Below are 22,289 nucleotides of genomic sequence, written 5' to 3' on the forward strand. Positions count from 1 at the left end.
CATGCTCAATTAATCCCGGGGAACCTCTCTCCCGACCATGATCAAGTTGGGGGAAACATAAAGATGGTCGATTGTGCTCAGGAAATAAATCTCACAGTCCCATGTAGAAATACTGAGCTCATGTATAAATATACAAGTAGGTATAATCCCTATTAGCACTAATTTGATTCGAGAATTAAGTAATTGATTTACAAGACCATGAGATAAATACCAAGAAAGCTCTTGATTGTATTGTTTTGAATGCCAAGAAAGCTCTTAATTTTTTTTATTTTTTGATTCTTTCAAAAAAAATTCTTTTTTTTGAACGACGAGATAAACTCACAGTCAATATCTAAGGGTGCGTACTAGGTAAACCCCGCTCGTGTGGCTCTGGATTGTATTGATCAGAGACCATGTGACTTTGATCAGATCATTAAAATTATACATATTCTTCCCTCAAAAAGGCAAAAGAATTTTAGTTAGACATGTCCAGGGAGAAGGAAACAGGCATCCTAGTTGCAATGAAATTTTAGCCAGACAGACATTCAACATTAAAGTCTTGCAACTTTGCAAGTAAACATTCACTGGATCCACCACATATGAAACAAAATACACAAGATTGAGAGCTCACAGATCTTCACTGTGCACTACTTATTTATCAAGCTTACAGCCTGATGCAAACTAACCATGGGGAGCATCAAGCAAAAGAGGAAGGCGAAAGCTTACAGGTAACACAAACTGTGTAAAGGAGCCAATGGACATCTGCAAACAGGTGCTGCAAGAAAACGGAGAATTGGGTTATCGCCATAAACTTTCAGCTGTTAACTGCGAGCGTGTTTTGTTGCTTCAGTTGTAGAACGTTAGCGTTAGTTTGGCTGCGGTTGCTGTTTCGCCCATTAGGGATATCGTGATTGTGTTTGCCTTCATATGTAGTTATAACTGCTTTGGGATCTGTTGAAGCCCTTTCGACGTGTTTGCGAACACTGCATCCACTGTATGTACATCTATAATAACTCCTGCAGTATAAAATTGAAAGGGTAAGAGATGATTCCTGTAAAGATATAAAAAGAATAAGAAACAGATGTGAAGATGTATTTGTGTATTCGAAAAATGATACAAAGTAGCAATCCAGTGTCATTCCAAACCCGAATATTTACTTGTAACATTATGAATCTAGAAAAAGAAAATGAACAGAAAGCTGTTTTGTTTTTTCATACACATCCAGGAAGTATTTATTGTCTCCCTGCTTTGCTTGGATGACAAAATAACTCGAGTTTGGTAGGATAGCAATCTTCTAACGGTGTTCCACAATTGGCAACCGATTTAAAGTTTTTCCTTTTTGAAACAGAGCCATTTTAAACTACAAAGAGGGATTTTCTTGCTTGATGCAAAGCATAGGAGAGAACTTTTCATACTTCTAAACTGTCATGATGTGGCACAATCAAGGTAACAGATCTAAACTCAAATTCACTTTCATACAGTCTCCAGATCTATCTGGAAATGTAGGTTAGAAATCCTATTACTTCAAGAAAGTCAACCATGATGTATTCTACTAGGTATTAGGCCAAATTGTCAAACTACGCATAAAAATCAGTACTTTAACAAATGAAACTTTCTTCTGAAAAAAATACCTTGGATTAGCATTCCCCTTTACTACTTTCTGCCCATATTTTCGCCACTTGTACCCATCATCCAAAAGGTCAACATCACTTCTTGTCTGCACTATGATTCTGGGTTCAGTGACCGTTTTATGAGATGAAGGCATAACAGATGACACAACCTCTAAGCTCCTGCAGTCCAAGAAACTTAAATCATATTTTAATACCAATACAAATAATAATTGTTCTCGTTCTAAGCTCAATATCTTGGTGTTATTTCGTACTGCAAAACCAACAAATGAATAAAACAGTTCAAAGGTTTACCTTTTCTTAGGATTCTGTCCATCATCCACTTCTAATGCCATTGCAGTCTCGTCCATTTCATCGAGGTCGCATCCCACATCGAGTTGTTCAGATGGCAATTTGGTGGGTAACTGGGCAGACTCAGAAAACTCAGCCTCGATTGATGTGTTCATTTCAGTCCAACTATGAGAAGCAATTTCAGAATTCACTTGGATGTTCTCTCCACCGTCCAGATCACACTCATCTTTCCTTCTTTTATTAGGGTTAGGAAGTTCGTGGTTGTGCTGCCCTTTATATGTGATCTCAGTTATGTGCCCACCAACGGATCGTTCAACTTTCTTTTTGACAGGACATTTGAGGTGCGTGCATCTATAGTAACTTCGCGGACAGTCACTTCCCTTAACCAGCTTCTGTCCATATTTCCTCCAGTTATAACCATCTCTAGCAGGCCTCTCCAGGACACCGGGAGCAGGTTTTCTCAGCGATTGCAAGACCTCAACTGGCTCACTCATCAAACTCTCCGCGTCTAACATGTCATCAACTTGAAATTGGAACGAATCATTTGGCATCAAAGACGATTCATGCTCAAACGCATCTGCAGGTGGGGATTGCTGCTGATATTCGGTTTGCATTTGCCTGTAAGACTGGTTTATCGCTGCCTGAGCTGTAACATGAGCCAGTGCTTGTTGGTGAGACATCCCAAAAGGGCTCTGCATGAAATGCAAGGAACAGTCAATACATTTATGCTACTGTACTGAAAGAATCCATTGACAAACCAATCATTGGACATGTTCACATGTAGCATAGCTTCAATCAGTAGCTGGAAATCTCATTCCCAAAATTTACATAGCAAATGAAGAACACATGCTTACAAACTGCATTTTTCTTGAGGGACGAGGAAACCCATAGTCACTGTCCGGAGGATGTATAACAATAAACCCAACCCAGCAAAGGAGCACTATCCGAGAGTGTATACCGGTAAACCCCACCCCAGCAAAAAGAGCATAAGGACAAGGAGGTAAATCAGCCTTGCCCATGGGCCATGGCTGACCTACTCAACAAACAAAGAAGGACAACAGGCCACTCTAGGTGTCGAACTTGTAACCTTGTTATTACAAGTCAAACTGACCAACTTGGTTGGACATGCCCTTACAACCTGCATTTTGTATGCACATTTTAACAAATAAATCAAGAACCTTTAACATAGCCTTCCTGTTGAACATATATATAATATATAAACATAAATGTCCAATCCAACTAATCAGCTTAGACTTTTAGTTGAGATAGAGCACAATTCAATTTGGTATCAGAGTCGACCCGCCAAATGTCATGAGTTCGAAGCCCCGCATCACGCAACAATGGTCCACGTGTGGAGTCCGCCCGACATGAGGGGAGTGTCCAACTATCAGTTTAGGCTTACATTAGCAAGAACAAGGCATGCTATGGAAAGAGGGATGCTAGCAGTAATCTATGGCAGCATACAATTCAGGGAAGAAGAAAACAAAAACAAAAAATCTTTAAGTGAGAAATGAAACCCAAAGAAGGGGGAAAAAAAAACAAAAGCTAAGAACATCAAAATAGAGAACCCATCGCAATAATCAATGAAATTGAGCAATTGAGCGAATTACCTGAATCGGAGAGAGGAACCCGGGCGAATTGAGCAACCCGGAAGGACTTAACCCCGGCGGGACAACTAACAACGGCGAAAGAGCAGCCACCGCCAAACTCACCGGCCGATTCTGCTTATACCCGGATTGCTTCTCACTCCCCGCCCCAGAACTCCCCTTCTTCGCTGAGCTATCCTCCAAAACACTAGGTTTCGCCAGTGGAGAAGCCATAGCTCCGGCCAGCAACTGGGAGAAAGAGCACCCATCGGAATCGGCGAAGAAGCCGGACACAAGGGTCATCGGACCCGGGCTGAAACCGGGTATGAACCCATCGTTGAAGAAACTCTCCAATGGCGGTCGGGGTGCAATTGCAAGCGTAGTAGGGCGCGAAGGCCCAGCAACGTTTGAACCTCTCTCTGTGATTTCGCTCATTCCACAAACATAAAACTCTTTCTTCTTCTTCGGAGTTTCTGCTACTAATTATCCTATCCTACTTCTTCTTCTTCTTCTTCTCTTATATAAAGTTCAGTTCGTTAATGGAGTACCCTCCCATGGAGTGCTGGTACCATATACACCCACTTGTCGACTTCACTTCACACTTGCATCTTTTTTATTTTCTTTTTGGCTTTTTGAACACTGCGTCTATTTTCTTATGTGATGTTATTGTCATCTATTCATCTTGCTTGTAATATTGTTTTCGGATCAAGATTTGTACCTAAAATAATATTCCAAGCTCTATAAATATCAATCTTTAAAATCTAATCTAAAAGGGAATAATTATTATATGCTTTATGCATTCTATCACGCGTGCAAACTAGTTATTTGATGAGTTCCGATCAATATGTGTGCATTGATTGAGACTCTTTAAATCAGTAAAAAAAAAGTGTAATTGAAGTATAATTTTATATTCTTTCTTTTTTAATATAACTGACTCTATTACATTATAGTATCTGTGAGTCATTACATGTCATCTGAGCACAAGGTGCTTGACATGTATAGTTTTATCTATTTAATATGTTATCACTTATTAGGTTTTCATGTGTACTACAATTATGAGGTGGTGATTATTTAGCATCTAATGTGGTAGTAACTTGGTATAATTTTTTTTAAAAATTAAAAGTTCAAAAAGAAAAGAAAATAAAAACTATCGAAGACTCCATGGGAGGGTACTCTATTAACGAACTGAGCTTTATATAAGAGGAGAAGAAGACATTTATGGTAAATTTCACTCATATATAATAGTTCACAAAATCAAACAAAATTTGTCTTGAGGTAGACTAACTTAGTTTCTCCATAGCTAACTGACTCAAATAAATATAGCTAATAAACTATTTTTATATTGAGTCAAATTCTTATTAAGTACTACTGACTTTCTTACAATGCAGTATCTGTCAATAACTAGATTCCAATCTACCCAAGCACTGTCCTAATCTCATAATTATTTTATTACTATTGATGCGGTGACTTACGTGGGAATTGCTTTATTGACATGGACGTTAAATTCGCCCCCTTCTTAATTTCCCATCCCACATATTTAGTTGCCACTTGCCATGCAATAGAAAGATAAAAAGGAAATAAAAAATGCAACAAAAAATATAATAATTGGTAGAAACAGACAGGTCTTCAACTTGCCAAACGTATTCGTCTCTGGGACAGACAATTATGTCGTCGTTCAAATTTGGTCTTAGATAACAATACTTGTTTACGTTCAAACTTGGACGACGTGATATTTTAGTTTAGACTTAGATGGAGAAAGATTTTTGCAATAAAATAAAAATATAGTGGTTTTCAAGAAGAATTCTTTCTATTTTTAAAATTAATTTTAATGTTATTACTTTTTAATATTTGTTAAGTAAATTATAAATATATAAAGTGGACTATAAAATAATTATAAACAAAAAAAAAGTAAATTGAAAATTTACATCAGGAACGCATAAATTAACATTATGTGGGTTGAATGGAAGAACCTCCCGTCTATTGTTTTGAATGCCCTGTTAGAAGACTCCGTCGGCTTGCTTCGTAATAGGACCATTTTGGAAGGTTGTCAGACATGAGACACCGAACATTATCTACCTTTTAATCCAGAAAAAAAAAACACATAAACAATAATTGAATAGTTACCTCTGCTTAAAGTGGTAATTGTAGTTTTTTACAAGGTTTTAAGGAGGTTTAAAAAAAATCTTAATTGCTATATTTGAAAATGTGTAATAGCTTGTACGACATTTATTTCATTTTCTTGTTACATATATGGCATAATTTGAAAAAAAAAATCATATTTATTACTCATCCCATCCTAAAATAAACATATTACGTAGTATTTGTTTTTGGTGTGGTTGTGGTTGTCAACTTTTCAACCAAACAAATGAGATATTGTTATTTTTTTTTCAAATTTACCTCTTTTTTTTGTTTGTTTGGTATACTGCATTTGATATTTCCACCAGCATCCCACAATGAAAATAGTTTGAATTTCATTTTAAGTCATGTATGTATGGTTTGACTCATACGTAAGGATCACTACAAGAGTCGATCATTTGACCTTATAGTTACATTAGTTGTCCGCTTATTAATTGTTTCAAATTATTAGTTTACCCTTTATCTTTTTTACTTAAAAATTAAAAAATAAAATAAAATAAGACACCATGTGAAAAGTTAAAAGGATAATTTAAAAAATTAGCAGTGTTTAAACCCCCCAAAAAATAACATTATTGTAAGACATGCTATAAAAATTAGTACAATTATAGAGGTTTAAAAAAATGAAAAAGCTCCTTATTGTTTGTATTGAAAAGAATTGTATAAAGCAAGTGGATAATTACTACTTAATAAGGCCTTTGGAAAGGATTCTTTAAGGTACAACGACGGGTTGGCTACTTGGCTGGTGGGGACAACCACCGATTCTTTAAATTCAAATGATCATGTGTGCTATTACAATATTGATTCTTTAAATACTTTTTATTTATGATTCTCATTTCTCACTACCCTTACACATTTGATTTTCAAATAGTAAGTACTTTCGTTACATTTGGGGTCAATTTTCAAATAGTATTTTCATTACATTTGGGGCTTGGAATCATTTTCAATAAAACATTTTCTTTTCTAGTGTTTGGTTGCATTCTGAAAAATTGTGTTGATGTGTTTGATTCATTTTTTTTTTAAATGTGTAAAAATGTATAATTTTACATTCTAATTATTTTATTTAAAATTTAAAATATATAAAAAATTATAATAATGTTTAAATTAATGTTATTTATTAAAAAAGAAAAAAAAAGAACATGGTTTCTGCCAGAAACCAGAGCAGATCTACTCTGATTTTGGCGAAGACCAGTACATACTACTCTCCACCGGAAACCAGTCCGCCGAAAACGATAGCTTTGGCCATTTAAATTTTTGGATCAAATTTAGTCATTTCAATAAAAATTTATAATGGATAAAATAAATCCCACACATTTTTAATTTATTTTTTGAACAATGTAGACAACTTCATTAACTATTCAAAAAAGTATATACTAGATAAATTATATTTTATGTAATAGCTCACAAATCATACAAGATAAATAAATATTACTAAGAAAATCTTTTTGTGACGAGTTCAACTGAAAGAGTATTATCAAGAATTGAACTCGTGACAATACCACTTGGCCTTCATTCCAAAACCACATTTCTAATTTAGCATTATATCAAATTAAATATTTTTACGCTTTTAGAGATATTTTATAAAGTAGAGGCGTGACATATTTTGATTATTTTTTCTTTTAAAAATTTAGTTCAAACAATCAAGGCAAATTATTGTGTGGACCATAGCAAAGAATACATTTTTAATAGAGTCAATTCCTTTTTTGGTCCTAGACTTATGGTGGCAAAGACAATTTTAGTCCTCTATAAAAAAATCGGACACTTAATGACATAGTTATTGTGACGGGGACAATTTTAGTCCTCCGTCTGTATTCTCCGTTAGATGACCGTTTGAGAGGGGACAATTATGTCATCTCACGATAGTATAAACACAAGCTGGCTGCATCAGACCGACAATATACAATAGATGTCTGCTCCTCGCAGAATTCACATATGTAACCCATTCTCTTTGTCAATAATTCAAAACCAAAGCCCAGAACAAATTCTAAAATTCTCAGACCATCAGCTGAAACCTAAGCTTTTAACCTAATAAAAATAGCTTTCAGTCAAACACAAATAACAGTTCAAATGATTCCTTGCTGCCTCTGTTACAAGACAAAAGAAGAATCTGCATACTAAAAAGCAATTGAAATGAGAAATTTTCAGCTCCAATCAACAGAACAAGATATAGTGCTTTATAAATTGGAGAAATAATTGAAAGAAAAGTAAGATAAATCCAAAGAAAGATTCAACAACTCTATCTGTCTATCATAGCAGAAATTCTTTTTCTTTTCTCAATAATTAAAAAAAAAATTTTATAAAAATCACCCAAAAAATTATATTCTAACAAAGCAACCCAAATTGGTGGATGTTAAAGAGGGGATACTAACAAAGCAACCCAAATTGGTGGATGTTAAAGAGGGGATACACCTTTTGCAGCGGCCGCATGTGAAATAGTCCAAGTTCACGGTTTCCTCAAAGCAGTAGGTGCATATTTGTGCGGAATTGACAAATTTGATACACTTCTTACAGAGGAGGACGATTCACCAATAGCTCTCTAGGGTTTGGAGTCGATCCTTCAGGTTTGTGTGGTTGACCCGAGTCTGGCAGCCATGGCAGTCGGGTAAATTGGGCCATGCTTCATATCGAACTCCTTCTTTATATGCTCAGCTACATCCTTCTCCACGCTGTTCTTCTCAAATGCCTGCACGTTCACTCACATACATATTACGCCAATAAGAACAATATATAACTGATGAATTTAATAATAATAAAGAAATTGATGGAGAGAAAAGAGGAAATTACTTACTGCAATAGCGATGTCGACGGCCTCTTTCTGCATATCGTCCTTCATATCGGCACTTTTGATGATGATTTTCTTGGACACGGTAATAGAAGACGCCGGAAGGGATGCAGATTTCCGATCGTCGGCGGCGGGCGGCTTGGCCACGAGAGCTCCGCCATCATTTCTCTTGGAATCTTCGCTCATATTTGTTTTTGTGGGAGATTGGGATTTGTGAGAATAGAGAGGGCGAAGTTGGGGGAGGAAGAGTGGGTAAGGCGGCGAGAACACAGAGGGGCAGGGGAGGATACAGACGAAGGTTACCGTGAAATGACATAATTGCCCCAGGATACAGACGAAGGTTACCGTGAAATGACATAATTGCCCCCTCTCAAACGGTCATCTAACGGAGAATACAGACGGAGGACTAAAATTGTCCCCGTCACAATAACTATGTCCAATTAAGTGTCCGATTTTTTTATAGAGGACTAAAATTGTCTTTGCCACTAAAGTCTAGGACTAAAAAAGGAATTGACTCTTTTTAATATACTAAAAGTATATTATTCGTGTATTAAATGTACATTATACAAAATAATGTACTTTCAGTACTTAAATAATGTATTTTTTCTGAATACAATATATATTTTTAATATATTAAAAATACATTATTTATTTACTGAATGTAAATTATTTGATAGTATGAGACACACAGTAATAATTTAACCATCAAATGTGGTTGAAAAACTGGAATGTTACAAAAAAAAAAATACTCCGGAATAATTAAAGACCGAATCTGAAAGTGACACGGCAAGAGACTAAAGTAGAAAATTAAAATATTAAACATTAAATTCAAAAAATACTAAATATTAAAATAATGAATAAGGTGTACGTAGGATGGACATTCGTGTACTGTCATTTAAATGCGCAAGCTATGACGAAAAGCAGCAACTTTGTCGGTTCAAATTTCAACCGGGTTAAGACTTTAGAGTTGATTAATTTCATTATTATTATTATTATTATTATTATTATTATTATTATTATATTTTCTGATCTGACATAGGAGATAATCATTGATTTATTGCAGTTGCCCGACGAAGAAACTGGCAATACAGTGGGACTGAGAAGAACAGCGACAGCCCTTATCAAGTTGGCCACAAAAGTTTTCACTCCGTGCCAACCGCCAAGTTGCAAAAAGGTGAAGATTGGCGGAACTCGGGGAGGGGTAGGGTAGTGGGGCACTGGGGTGGCTGACCTCATGCCCCCCAAAAAATTATACCACCTTGATTAAAGTTGACCATAAGTTATAATTCAGACCTTCCTAGTAAGAGTAATATTATCTATCCCTTCACATTTTTCATTTTTCTAATCAAAACAAATTTATAATCAATACTCCGAAATCCACTTTATGACTTTAATTGACAAAAGATCACAAGTAAGCCAACTTAGATTACTTATAAGTGACCGAACTCAATACTCTGTTAATCTGTTACAATGTAATATCCAGGCTCAAACTCACTCCCTTTTATATGGGAGTGCAACCGGGTGCCACTAGACCACAAGGTCTTTGCCTCTTTGGTCTAAACGGTAGAAATTAAAATAAGTCGATCCCTTAACAACTAATGGTCGCTTGTCACGACAAAAATATGAGCTTCTTTTAAACCTGATAGGAGTAAAGTTACAGTAATATACATATTGCTAATTTTTTAGTGCCAAATTCTGACTTCTGAGATAATAGGGTTTGTGGTGTCAAATAAACTATACTTAGGGCGACCACAATCGTAATTTTTGAGGAAGCAAAGCTTATGTGGAAGAGAAATGAGGATGAGAGAGAATAATTGGGGGTTTTGTTGAAGGACCATCGTTTTTGTCAAATATGTGGGCCCTACCAAGAAAGAAACGCCGCAAATGAGACTCGCATGAGGGGCAAATCTCGCGCCCAAGGGCGCGTGCGCACGCACATCTTTACTTTTCTTTTTTAATTTTATTTTTTCAGATTTTTTTTGTTTTTTTATTCTTTCCTTTTTTCCCTTCCCTCACATTTTCTTATTCCTAGTCACACTTACAAAAACTCCTCTAAAATTACAACTATTGGGATGTTCTAAGTTGTAGACTTGTAGTTTTTTCAGGTATAACTAAGAAAGAGAAGATGGGAGGAAAGGGAAAAAAAAAAACATAATTGTCAGGAAAAAACATGTAAAAATAAAGAAGAGATTTATGCAGTCTTGGCGCGTGTATTCACATACCTACAGAGCTTGTAAACCTTTTCTCTCTCCTCTGGATCCTACATTTTTTCCTCTCTCATCTCTCCTCTCTCCTCCCTCCTCCAAATCATCGTCTCTCATTTCTATGTCATAAAAAAAATAAAGAAAAAACTACTATGGGTCACAGTACAACAAAAAGGCAAAAGCTGTTGGTTGGGCTGCAACTTGTGAGCTTATACCTACCCACGCCCTTTTTACATCACAGATGCAGAGAATTGAGACTTTATGACAATTGACAACCGACTTAAATTGTAAACCAAACATGCAAGTTGCAACAAGTTCAAGAATAGTACATATCAACAAGTTGACTATAATGAATTCATGCTTTACCTCCATTGTGCAGTCACCTACTGCCCCGTCATGTAATTTAAGGCCAGAAAATACAAGTGTCGACAATTTTTTGTCGTCTGGCTCCCCAGCTCAAAATCAGCTTTTCATGCCATGTACTTCTGGAAAACCAGTTCAGCAAAACCTGGGGCTCACAGGACACAACATTGCGATTAATATTATGTAACCAAAAAAATAGTTACAAGAAACAACATGGCATGATTGGTCTCCATCAAAGATGAGAAGGGAAGACATATTGCCATACAATCATAACGAAATAATATGGTCTCTATCAAAGATGAGAAAAGATAACAAAATTGAACTTCAACATTCAACGTATGTACAGTCATAACAGATAGCAGATATACATTCCAATTGGACTTCAACATTCATAACAGATAACAAATATGCATTCCAATTGGACTTCAACATTCATAACAGATAACAAATATGCATTCCAATTGGACTTCAACATTCATAACAGATAACAAATATGCATTCCAATTGGACTTCAACATTCAACGTAGACACCGTCATAACAGATAACAGATGTACAATAACTATTTTTGAGGTTTTCATTCTTATGATACTTTCAGTGTCACGATCACACGGATCAATTGGGCCAGTCAAGCATTTGCACAAGGCAATAGTGGTGGTAATGCAACCTTTTATGAATCAGAATATTGAAGCCATGGAAGTGTAGAAAATAATACTTAAAGTTTTGTCTCAAAGAAATATGTTGACGATACAGCCAAGCCTTCCATGTCAAAAGTGCGAACTAGTCTCTGTCTCTTNACTTCAACATTCAACGTAGACACCGTCATAACAGATAACAGATGTACAATAACTATTTTTGAGGTTTTCATTCTTATGATACTTTCAGTGTCACGATCACACGGATCAATTGGGCCAGTCAAGCATTTGCACAAGGCAATAGTGGTGGTAATGCAACCTTTTATGAATCAGAATATTGAAGCCATGGAAGTGTAGAAAATAATACTTAAAGTTTTGTCTCAAAGAAATATGTTGACGATACAGCCAAGCCTTCCATGTCAAAAGTGCGAACTAGTCTCTGTCTCTTGTCAGGTGATTCGAGCCAACAGAACTCCAGATGAAATGACTTGGATTCATGCACACTTTTTGCGAGATCAGTTGGGCATCCCATGTACATGCCGCCTGGTAATAATATAAACTGGAAAGCACCATCATTAAATGAAACCAAGTTGCCAGAAATGGTACCAGTCCAACGTAGATTAGTGGTAACATTGTTTCTAGAAGATGTGGAAGTAATATCCTGCATACGAGAAGGCAATAAAAGGAAATCAGCATCAAATATGACAACTTCATTCTTGAGATATGATATAAAAATTGTTAACCACCAAACGGGTGTCACATCAAGAGCCTTTTAGAACAAAGTATTAGCCTCCATAGTATTGATTGACAGAGTGCATGACAAGGCAGGAAATAAAAAATAATGCTACATCTACTTTCATTAAGATAATGATGATTCAATAAAAGAGTCCTAAGAGATCTGCACCTCCACATAATGCTAATTCCTGGGCCATAAAGCAAATGAAGCACACTTTAGAGCAACCCCAATGGCAGTTTTTCTTATAAAGTGAATACAAAGCATATTTGAGCAATGGCAGTCCAAAAGATGTGACAAAAAATAGGTGCTTATCAGTCTGGAGTATAGACTTATTCCTCAAAAAGAACTTTCTGCAAGTTAACAAACCTGGATTAGTTGACCATCCTTGTTCATTTCAAATAAAGCAATTGTATCTGCTTGCTCTACTGTTGCTCCATAAACACCAGTACGCTTAGTGATAGAGTAACCGTTCCATTTACCAAGATGTGGGGAAATCCTGTTTACTTCATCCTATTGGGGGAAAAGATATCAGCAAAGTTGTTTCTTAAGCCCAAAAACTGCATGTAAAATTATGGCAGTTGAATGAATGAGAAGATGGGGAAGTTTCCACATTGATGCAAAGTACCTTAGATTTGTCAAAGGTAGGAGGGGTAAGGTCTCCACCGCCTCTTTCTTCGAGGAAAACTAGAAGCATTTCTGGGATACCTTTTGGGTCCATGATATGAAATGCTCTTACACGCATATCCTTCTCTAGTGAATAAAGACAATTTTCACATACAATAGAAGGTCTTTTAGAGGGAATCTTTAGGTTTCTGAGGAGAAGAATTAAGAAAACAAAAACAGAAAACAAAACAAACAAAATTAGAGCAAAGTGATCAAAGATAGCAGGCCATATATACTATATATAACATCAATACATTTTAAAGCTCATTGCCTTCTTGGCAAGAGAAGAGGACCTACCTAGGTGACTCTTCCTCAACATCATCTTCACCTAACACTCCTTGTCTTAACACTGTTTCTAACATGCCAGCCGTTTGATACCTCAATGCAAATGCCTTCTCCTTTGGGAAAAAGCCTATCTGAAAACTACTTCCAAGGGTAAATAAAATGAAAATGAGAAGTAAAAGTTCAATATTTCTACAAAGGATGAGCAACAAGAGGAATGCGCAGCTTTTTGTACAAGTGCCCTTACCTGCTGATATTTATCCACAGTAAACAGGTTTGTTTCTTTAATTTTGTACTCATACCACTCTGTTTCATAATCTTCTCCTGAGAATGAAGTGGTGGATTGAGGTTGTCTGATATATAACCTAAAATTTAAAACCTGTAAGTACTTGATATACTGAGGCAAAGCAAAATACAATGTCCAAGGTTAGGTGATTATTTGGCTCCTGGTGCAATAGTGCATAGCAGGTTAGAAAGGCATGTAGGAGCCTTGGCTACCCCATTTTTCTATAAAGTTAGACAGACAATTTCTAACTTCCCCCTCTTTAAAAAATGTTAAGAGCAATACAAAATACTGAAGCGCAAATGGAAATGCATTCTTCAAAAAACCAAAGTTTGAACAGCAGGCACATTGAATTTGAATGCATTATCAGTTTTTAAAAAATCCATTAAAGTAAATCAATTAATCCCTGAACAACAAATAACCCTTGTGTTATTCATTATGCATTCAGATTTGCTTCAGTGTGTCTAGCATGTGGACTTGCAAATTAGTATACTGTTTCTTCAGTTCAAGAGTTTAGAAAAAGGCAGCCTATGCAAGAATGCCAAATGTTATCTGAATCTTGGCTCTTAGCCTGAGAAACTACCAACAACCAAACCATTTGGCAGTACTTAGCTTCCGGCTTAAGAATATCTTTAAGTATTCGGTGATCCGGTCACACTTGTGTGAGACCGTCTCACGGATCCTTATTCATGAGACGAGTCGGGTCGGGTCAATATTTAACTGTGATACGTATACTATCAAATGTAATACGGAGTAATATTTATTACTTATAAAGGAAAACATAATATTTTTTAGGTAAAATGTAATACTTTTATATTTTGATGTAAAAGTATTACTTTTTTCATCAAAAGTATTATATTTTTCCTTACAAGTAATGTTACACTTATAAAGGAAAATATAATACTTTTACATCAAAATGTAAAATTATTACGGAGTACATTTTTCATATAAGTAATAAACATTTTATTTATGATTTAGTATTACATTTGCTAGTATAAGTATTACATTTCATCTTGACCCGATTCGTCTCACGAACAAGAATCAATCATGAACAAGGATTCGTGAGATGGTCTCAAACAAGTTTTTGCTAAGTATTCAATTATTATAAACAATTATATCTTCCTATAACAATAATACAATATACACAAAAATAAACAAGCACCATAAATAATTAATGATATGATCGTATGAAACTGAAAGAGTCTAAGAACAGAAAGCTCGCATACGTTTGAATTAAGCTGATGAGTTCATCTTCACCGTAAGATCCCACTGCAAGCTTCGTGCTAATACTGTGCAGCAAGTTCCCGTGACTATCAAATTGCTGCAAAAATCAACGGAAAGCATTTTTTAAAAAAACGACATAAGAATCATATTGCTACTAGTTACAGTGGAAGCGAAATGCGTCGAGAAAATCAGGCTAACATGGAAAGAACCGGTCCAGTTGCCCGTATTAAGATCGATGAAGCGCTGGAGAGCGTCGATGCCTATCGATTCTTCAACTGCGGTGGCGCCGGAGGCGGAGCACGACGGCGGCTTCGCAGTGACCCGACCTCGCGACGGGGAAATTTCACGAATGAATAGCTTGTCGTTTCGGAAATGCAGAGAGGGAGTTCGAGATTTGAAGGGAATAAGGGGTGAATTGAGCGGAGTTGGAGGAACTAGCATTGAAGAGATAGCCGTTGCCGCCATGGAGGGAATGGAGTCTGCTTCCTCCCGGCGAAGCACACTTTGCAGGAATATCTTATCCCAAAACACTGTTCAGCTGAGCTTCTTTGGGGCCAATTTCAGTTTTGGGATAATTTCAATTGGGCTTGATGGGCTTTTTTTTTTTAAATCCAAAAGTGGATATAAATATTTGAGAAAAGAAGAGTTCAAGGAAGGTCTCTTATGCAATAGCTATTCTGCAGTCGTGATATCGTGGACCATGCACCATGATTGATACTGTAGTTGTGTTGAATTGATACTGCAGTTGTGTTGAAAGGAAACTGCAGTTGCGCAGAACTGAGGTCATTTCATCCGTCTGGAACTGCAGTTGTGTTGAACGGATGAAACGACCTCTGTTCTGCGCAACTGCAGTTCCCTTTCAACACAACTGCAGTATCAACCATGACCATGATTCACAATGCATTGTGGACTATGGTCCACATTATAATTTGCGGCTATCATGTGGACAGGCAGGGTATAGTATGCCAGTTGTTATACCATGGATTAAGGTTCGCCTTGTATGGTAGACATTGATTCTAAATTGTGAACATTTATATATAAATTTTGTTTATAAGTTTTGAAAATTTATGAATATAATACAAGGTCATCACAAATTGTGAATAAGATAAATTATGAACATTTAGTACTAAATTGTATATCTTTAAACTCGAGTACACCTTGCAAGATGAACTCGAGTCCATATAATAAGTTGCCGGACTATGCGTACTATAAATCCTGGTTAGATATTTGCAATTAACTTTGTGTATTTTGAACATATTAAATGTAAATACATAATATATGACCATAGATAAATAAACTAAGGGACGTTTGGTTCACCAAATGTTAAATTATCTTAGGAAATGTTAAATTACTGAAAATGTTAAATTCTTATATTTGATTTTAAATTGATGTATATAATATAAACTTGTTTGGTTGAAGAATTATTTTTTTATGTTATAATATTTATTTTCCTTTAATATTGTTAACTGGTTTTTATGTATTTCAATAAATTTTAAAACTAAAATAAATAAAATAAATAAGATCGATTTTAAAATTCAAATAATTGAATAAGATCGTATAGAAGTAAATGATTTAAAACTAATTAACTAAGAGTTTGAACTTAGAGAAATATTTTATGTCTTGAGGAGAGAAAAAAATCAATAAATTAAAATGACAAAATTAGCAATAAGACAAGAGAATATGAGAATACTTAAAAAAGAATGGTATTTCATATTTCATTTCAATAGTTAAAAACCTTGTGTGGAAATTATGTTACATTGCCTGAGGAAACTACATAACCTGAATCAAACATGAAAATCAAATATAACCTTGGTTAAGTTCAACCAAACACCCCTAAATGTACATGCCAAGTATTTGAGGTTTGATAAAATCACTACTACTTTCTATAAAGAAAAACTTCCTTTTAGGACATCATATATGATGGACAAACCACAAGCCACATATATCAAGAATCAAGACAACTATGAAGTCAAACATAGATCAAACTATTTCTCTCCACATTTTGGGTACTAAAGTGTCCTTAATCAAAGGGCCATAGATCTCTCTGTGATGATAAATGTTCCTATAGTAGTAAAAGAAATGAATCCCAGACCGTAGCGCTAGCAAAGAGGGCTGGTACCACAACCTGTCCACTGAAAGTGGAGAGCAAACTCAGAGAGCCACTCTTTATTGGAGAAGTCTTTGGAGGAGGAGGCAGTTCTTCGACGGGAATGGCTACTTTCATGCCTCCGTAGCAGAACCCATTTCCACTAATGAAATAGTAAGTTTTTGTCACGTTTAGTGGAACCACGTCCCTTCCCGCCCCAGTAGTCCAGTTGTGAAGGGGATGGTCGGAATTGCATGACTCGTAGTCTGTCTTGTTAACCTCAAGCACATTCATCTGGTTCCTGTCATATACAAAAACTGCACAGGGAAAGGGTCTATTCAACAGCTGGAAATAGCGCTTTATAACATTTTTATGTAGGCATAATAACATCAATCCTTGGCACATGGAACGGAGACAGCTTCACATTGTAAAACAATTGAAAAAGACCTTTCAATTATTCTCCATACAGGGTCGGTCCAAACATTTTATAGACTTATCAATTGTGTAACCTATTGTCAATAATCTTTGAGACAAGGAGAACTTTACATGGCAGGCAAAATACTACTTCTTTGGTTCCTGATAATTCAACTTCCTACCAACTCAGCTAAGTTCCTATTGATTTCATTTCTGAAGTATTCCTTCTATAAATCGATTTCCTATCTAACTCAGCTGCCTGGAATCTTGATTTGCCAATTTCTTATACTAAAGAAGAAGAAGAACACTTTAAGGGTGCTTGGATGGAGTTAAAGTTACCCCACACTACACCTCAAGATTAGGAAACAATGAATTATATATTCCTTACAATATATGGAACATGTAACATACCTCAAGATTAGGAAACAATGAATTATTCCTCACAAAACATGGAACACGTAACATGTTATCCTCATGTTTACAACATTTCTTACCAGTAGAAACAGCCAAACACAGGTTCATGATAATACCAAAACCAAGGAAAACAAATACAGTACTACAAGACAAGGCGGAATTTATCACATGCACACTTTGGGTTAGTATTTGCAGTTTCCTTCGTCACCCAAATATAGTACTATAAAACTTGAAAGAGAATTCAATAAACAAAAATACCAAACAAAACAACTAAAACTGCAGTGAAGTCTAAGACAAATTAAAAGGCTTCTAAGCACGTTACAAATACAGAGTATGTAACATGCAACCTATTAACTTACCTACTTAATGCTATCATTGTGCTTACAAAGGTTGGAAATTTACAGTAAATGGTACTTCCAATACTGAAATTTTGATGAAACAAAAACTGTTCAATGAAGCCAGTTGAAGGTACAAAAAGGCAATGATAATACAGAAGACCTATAGGGCTAATTAGTCCAAGAGGAAACATACATCATTATTAGTTACTAATTTACTTTCCTAATTTTCCTTAATTGGCGCAAACAATCAAACACCTTGAGCTCCATCATTGTTGATCGCACTAATGCTCTATAGTATCAAGTAACTAAAATCACTCACCGTTTTATCCGGGTATTAATTTTACTGATAACGCTGTACACTACGGAGTATTCTAATCGCAAGAAATGTACGTACAGGGAAAGGAGAGATCGAAGAAGGAGGGAGGAGGAAAGCATACACAGCCAGTCGCCGAGGTAGAAGTGCTTGCCGCGTGCCCAAACGGTGTAGTTCACATTAGGAGACCAACCCATGTTAGCTCCGACGGTAAAACGAGTTGACGAGACTTCCGGCAGCATAACAACCAGCAGGGTGCATGTTAGCACCGCCGCCGCTGTCGGCCAGCCCGACACTGTTTGCCGCTTCCCCATTTCTCTACCACTTTCCAGTGTTTACTAGCTCCAGTGAAAATATGATTGCTTAATAGATGTACCCAACTGTCTAACAGTTTGATTGCTTAATAGTTGTATGACTTGTATCCAACCGTAAATCGTACGTTAAGACAGTTAATCCGTGAGATAATTAATTATACCCGTAATATAATAGACAGTGAATCCGTGAGATAATTAATTATACTCAATATAATAGGAGTTAGTTCATGAATTATTACTATATACAAATTTTTCTCTTTATTCTTTTAGTACATTGTAGTATCTGTTCATCAATACTTTCTCAACCTATTGAACCAGAAAGAGTCAATTTCTTCCCATACCCTTTCCATATGGGAGGATCACTATATGTCGTCTTAGCACAAAGTATTTGACACAAAATTTTTCTCTTTAATTAAGTGTCTGTAAAGTGACAATTTTAATGCACCACTAATAAATTATGTTAATATTAATAATGCTTTTTAAATTATTAAGGAACTTCTATCTTAGTCATTTTTTATTTATACTATTTTGTATTAAATAGTTAATTAATCGTTGAGAGTGACAGACACATAAGTGTATCTAAAACTTCAAATTAAAATTATTTTAGTTTTCACGAATATTAAATATTACTGGTTGGAATATTACGAACTTTAAAAATAATAATTATATTCACTCTCCACTGCCTTTTTTCCTTTTGAGTAAACAGAGTAACAAAGACTTGTAATTAATATCCGAGAGTGTAATACAAATGCTGGTTTGCATCAATTGTGAATTTGTGATGTGGTTTGTTTAGTAAGTTACGGTTAAAGACAAACCTTATCCAGCAGTTTACAGTTTACCGTTACACTCACTGCAATGGCCAATGGTGATACACTCGCATTTTTTCCTTAAACCTTAGCTTAAAGCCTTTTTTGTCAATTTCATTTTGCAAATGCAAAGGTGATTTCATCAGAGTTTTTCCGGCGGCGGTTCTAAGATGCAGATTCCCGCATCAGTTCGAGCGCCGACGTGGGTCTCGAAACGGAGGCTCTTGGAGCAAAAACTCTTACAAATTCACAAGTGCACAGACCTAAACCACTTGAAGCAAGTTCACGCACTCGTATACAAATCCAATCTTCACGCAGACCCTTTCGTCGCCACCAAGCTCGTCGCCGGCTTCTCGCTCTGCCGCCAAATCGCGTTGGCGGTCAACGTCTTCAGCCAAGTTGTAGAACCCAATGTGCACTTGTACAACGCCGTAATCAAAGCCCATATCCACAACTCGCAGCCCTCGCAAGGGTTTGCTGTTTTCTTGCAGATGCAATGTTGTGGCGTTTCGCCGGACAATTTAACTTACCCTTATCTGTTGAAGGCCTGTTCGGATGAGTCTCGGTTGAATATTTTGAGAATGATTCATGCCCATATTGAGAAAAACGGGTTTAATTCGGATATTATTGTATCCAATTCCTTGATTGACGCGTATTCCAAGTGCGGGAACACTGGGATTTGTTCTGCCAAACAGCTGTTTGGGGTGATGGATCATAGAGATGTGGTGTCCTGGAACTCTATGATTAGTGGGTTGTTGAAAGCTGGTGACTTGGTTGAAGCTCGGAGACTGTTCGACGAAATGCCTGAGAGAGACGTAGTGAGTTGGAATACGATATTGGACGGATATGTGAAGGCTAGAGAAATGAATGTGGCGTTCGAATTGTTCGAGAAAATGCCATCGCGGGATGTTGTTTCTTGGTCTACTATGATCTCAGGGTATTGCAAAGCAGGGGATATGGAGATGGCTCGGATGTTGTTTGATAAAATGCCTTCAAAGAATGTGGTCTCGTGGACAATAATTATAACTGGCTATGCTGAGAAAGGGCTTGTGAAGGAAGCCATTGGATTGTACACTCAGTTGCTGGAGGCTGGTTTGAGCCTAGATGCTGGAACATTTGTCAGTATTTTAGCTGCGTGTGCAGAGTCCGGTACGCTCGGTTTGGGTAAAAGAGTTCATCGTACTATAGAACGGAGTGGTTTTAGTCGAAATACTCTGGTCTGCAATGCTCTGATTGATATGTATGCCAAGTGTGGAAGCTTGAGCAAGGCATTTATTGTGTTTAAAAGGACAAGAAAGAAAGACTTGGTATCTTGGAATTCCATGATACACGGCTTCGCTGCGCATGGACATGGAAGAAAGGCGCTCGACCTTTTCTCTAGGATGAAGCGCGAAGGGTTTGTGCCCGATAAAGTGACATTTCTTGGCCTTTTGTCTGCGTGCAGCCATGCAGGTTTTGTAGAGGAAGGCATTTCGATCTTCAATGCCTTGCAGAGTGATTACGGGGTTAGTCCTGAAGTACAGCACTACGGTTGCTTGATCGATCTCTTAGGCCGTGGTGGACGACTCAAAGATGCTTTTGCACTTGCCCTTAGCATGCCAGTTGAACCGAACATTATAATCTGGTGTTCCCTTTTGGGGGCATGCCGCATGCATAATGCTGTTGGGTTCGCGCAAGATGTTCTAAATCACTTAGCCGAAGTGGACACAACATATTCGGGAAAAATTTCCGTGCTATCGAATATTTATGCTGCAGCGGGTGAGTGGTGCAGTGCTGCAAATATGAGATTGCTAATGAAGGACATCGAGAAGCAAAAGCCATCCGGTGTAAGTTCAATAGAGTTGACTGATAAGCTTCACGAATTCGCTGTGATGGACAGTGTTCATCCCAAATCAGATAGGATTTATCAGATGATAGACGGATTGAGTCATCATCTTAAACTGCTAGGTAGCGCCCCCGCTGCTCTATGTGAGGAACACTGATCGTTTCTCAACCACACCACGTTTAGCCTGTAAGTATTCCATCATATCCAAGATGATGACTTGAGTACGAGTTGTAATTATATGCTAATACTGTCGATAATCTTGTTGCTAGTGACATATAAGAATCGGTCTTTGATCTTATGGTTACATTATCAATTGCCTCAAACTGTTCATGATGCATAGTTTCATTTTTTTTTTAGTTTATGGCCAAGTGGCCAGCAAGGTCTCATTTTGTTGGCCTGATGGGCCATTCTGTGTATGAGGGATGTGAAGTGGAACCACTCAACATTTTTTGGTGTGTCTTTATTAGGGATTGGGTCATCTGGGATGTGGGATCCCATGTTTTCTCATCTCATTAATGGAGCAGTTGAACTAGGTAAATGTCTGTCTGCAATAACACTCTCAGCATTGCTATTTCCTTCATTCAATGCTTAGTTCAATGAAAGCTAAGCTTCTATATACTGCTTGGTCCATCATTCATTCTGGATTCCCAAAGTTGGTTGGCTTGAAACTAAGTTTTCTTGCAGGCCACAGCCACTCCATCAAACTCTGCCAGTCTTGCACTGTTGACAATGCCATTACAATTTTCATTCTCATCTCAAAATTAACTTGCTAACCCACACAAAAAGATCTGTGCAATTAATCAGCTTGGTTGGCGTGAGTGGTCGTGCACTCTTGTCCATTAAGAGAGGTCAGGAGTTTGAAGTTTCAACCCCCTTTTATATGGAAAAACTAAGCTGGCTAGTACTTTGCTCTTTAATTGGGCCAACCCGGTGCTTACGGGGATTAGTCTGAGTATGGTACGTGCTTAAAAGTGTTTCCTACCGTTAAGACT

The 22,289-nt window shown here is 36.7% G+C and overlaps 5 protein-coding genes across 6 annotated transcripts; 1 reads left to right on the forward strand and 4 right to left on the reverse strand.

Moving 5' to 3' along the window:
• Positions 1–492: 492 nt before the first annotated feature.
• Positions 493–4,130, reverse strand: LOC116019481 (probable WRKY transcription factor 4). The gene is made up of 4 exons (XM_031259701.1): positions 3,509–4,130; positions 1,902–2,590; positions 1,611–1,769; positions 493–995 (listed from the first exon to the last, which is right to left on the reverse strand). The coding sequence occupies exons 1-4, from the start codon at positions 3,917–3,919 to the stop codon at positions 794–796; spliced, it is 1,461 nt and encodes a 486-aa protein (XP_031115561.1). The 5' UTR covers positions 3,920–4,130; the 3' UTR covers positions 493–793.
• A 3,878-nt stretch (positions 4,131–8,008) lies between these two features.
• LOC116021192 (dynein light chain 1, cytoplasmic-like) lies at positions 8,009–8,682 on the reverse strand. The gene is made up of 2 exons (XM_031261804.1): positions 8,406–8,682; positions 8,009–8,300 (listed from the first exon to the last, which is right to left on the reverse strand). The coding sequence occupies exons 1-2, from the start codon at positions 8,583–8,585 to the stop codon at positions 8,175–8,177; spliced, it is 306 nt and encodes a 101-aa protein (XP_031117664.1). The 5' UTR covers positions 8,586–8,682; the 3' UTR covers positions 8,009–8,174.
• Positions 8,683–11,263: 2,581 nt separating this feature from the next.
• Positions 11,264–15,344, reverse strand: LOC116018891. 2 transcript variants are annotated; one of them, XM_031258917.1, is made up of 8 exons: positions 14,986–15,344; positions 14,790–14,884; positions 13,528–13,645; positions 13,296–13,414; positions 12,961–13,147; positions 12,702–12,845; positions 12,032–12,260; positions 11,264–11,744 (listed from the first exon to the last, which is right to left on the reverse strand). In XM_031258917.1, the coding sequence occupies exons 1-8, from the start codon at positions 15,250–15,252 to the stop codon at positions 11,680–11,682; spliced, it is 1,224 nt and encodes a 407-aa protein (XP_031114777.1). In that variant the 5' UTR covers positions 15,253–15,344; the 3' UTR covers positions 11,264–11,679. The 2 variants fall into 2 exon arrangements, with proteins under 2 accessions (XP_031114777.1, XP_031114776.1); XM_031258916.1 differs by lacking the exon at positions 11,264–11,744 and having other exon boundaries at positions 11,806–12,260; positions 14,986–15,343.
• Positions 15,345–16,477: 1,133 nt separating this feature from the next.
• On the reverse strand, positions 16,478–18,671 carry LOC116021008 (lamin-like protein). Its single transcript, XM_031261601.1, has 2 exons — positions 18,477–18,671; positions 16,478–17,190 (listed from the first exon to the last, which is right to left on the reverse strand). Exons 1-2 carry the CDS (start codon positions 18,664–18,666, stop codon positions 16,850–16,852), a joined length of 531 nt encoding a protein of 176 aa, XP_031117461.1. The 5' UTR covers positions 18,667–18,671; the 3' UTR covers positions 16,478–16,849.
• A 918-nt stretch (positions 18,672–19,589) lies between these two features.
• Positions 19,590–21,620, forward strand: LOC116019077 (pentatricopeptide repeat-containing protein At3g29230). The gene has a single exon (XM_031259162.1). The coding sequence runs from the start codon at positions 19,643–19,645 to the stop codon at positions 21,452–21,454; it is 1,812 nt and encodes a 603-aa protein (XP_031115022.1). The 5' UTR covers positions 19,590–19,642; the 3' UTR covers positions 21,455–21,620.
• The last annotated feature ends 669 nt before the right edge of the window (positions 21,621–22,289 follow it).

The sequence above is a fragment of the Ipomoea triloba genome, chromosome 5 (genome assembly GCF_003576645.1).
Source record: "Ipomoea triloba cultivar NCNSP0323 chromosome 5, ASM357664v1".
In the NCBI taxonomy this organism is placed as follows: Eukaryota; Viridiplantae; Streptophyta; class Magnoliopsida; order Solanales; family Convolvulaceae; genus Ipomoea; species Ipomoea triloba.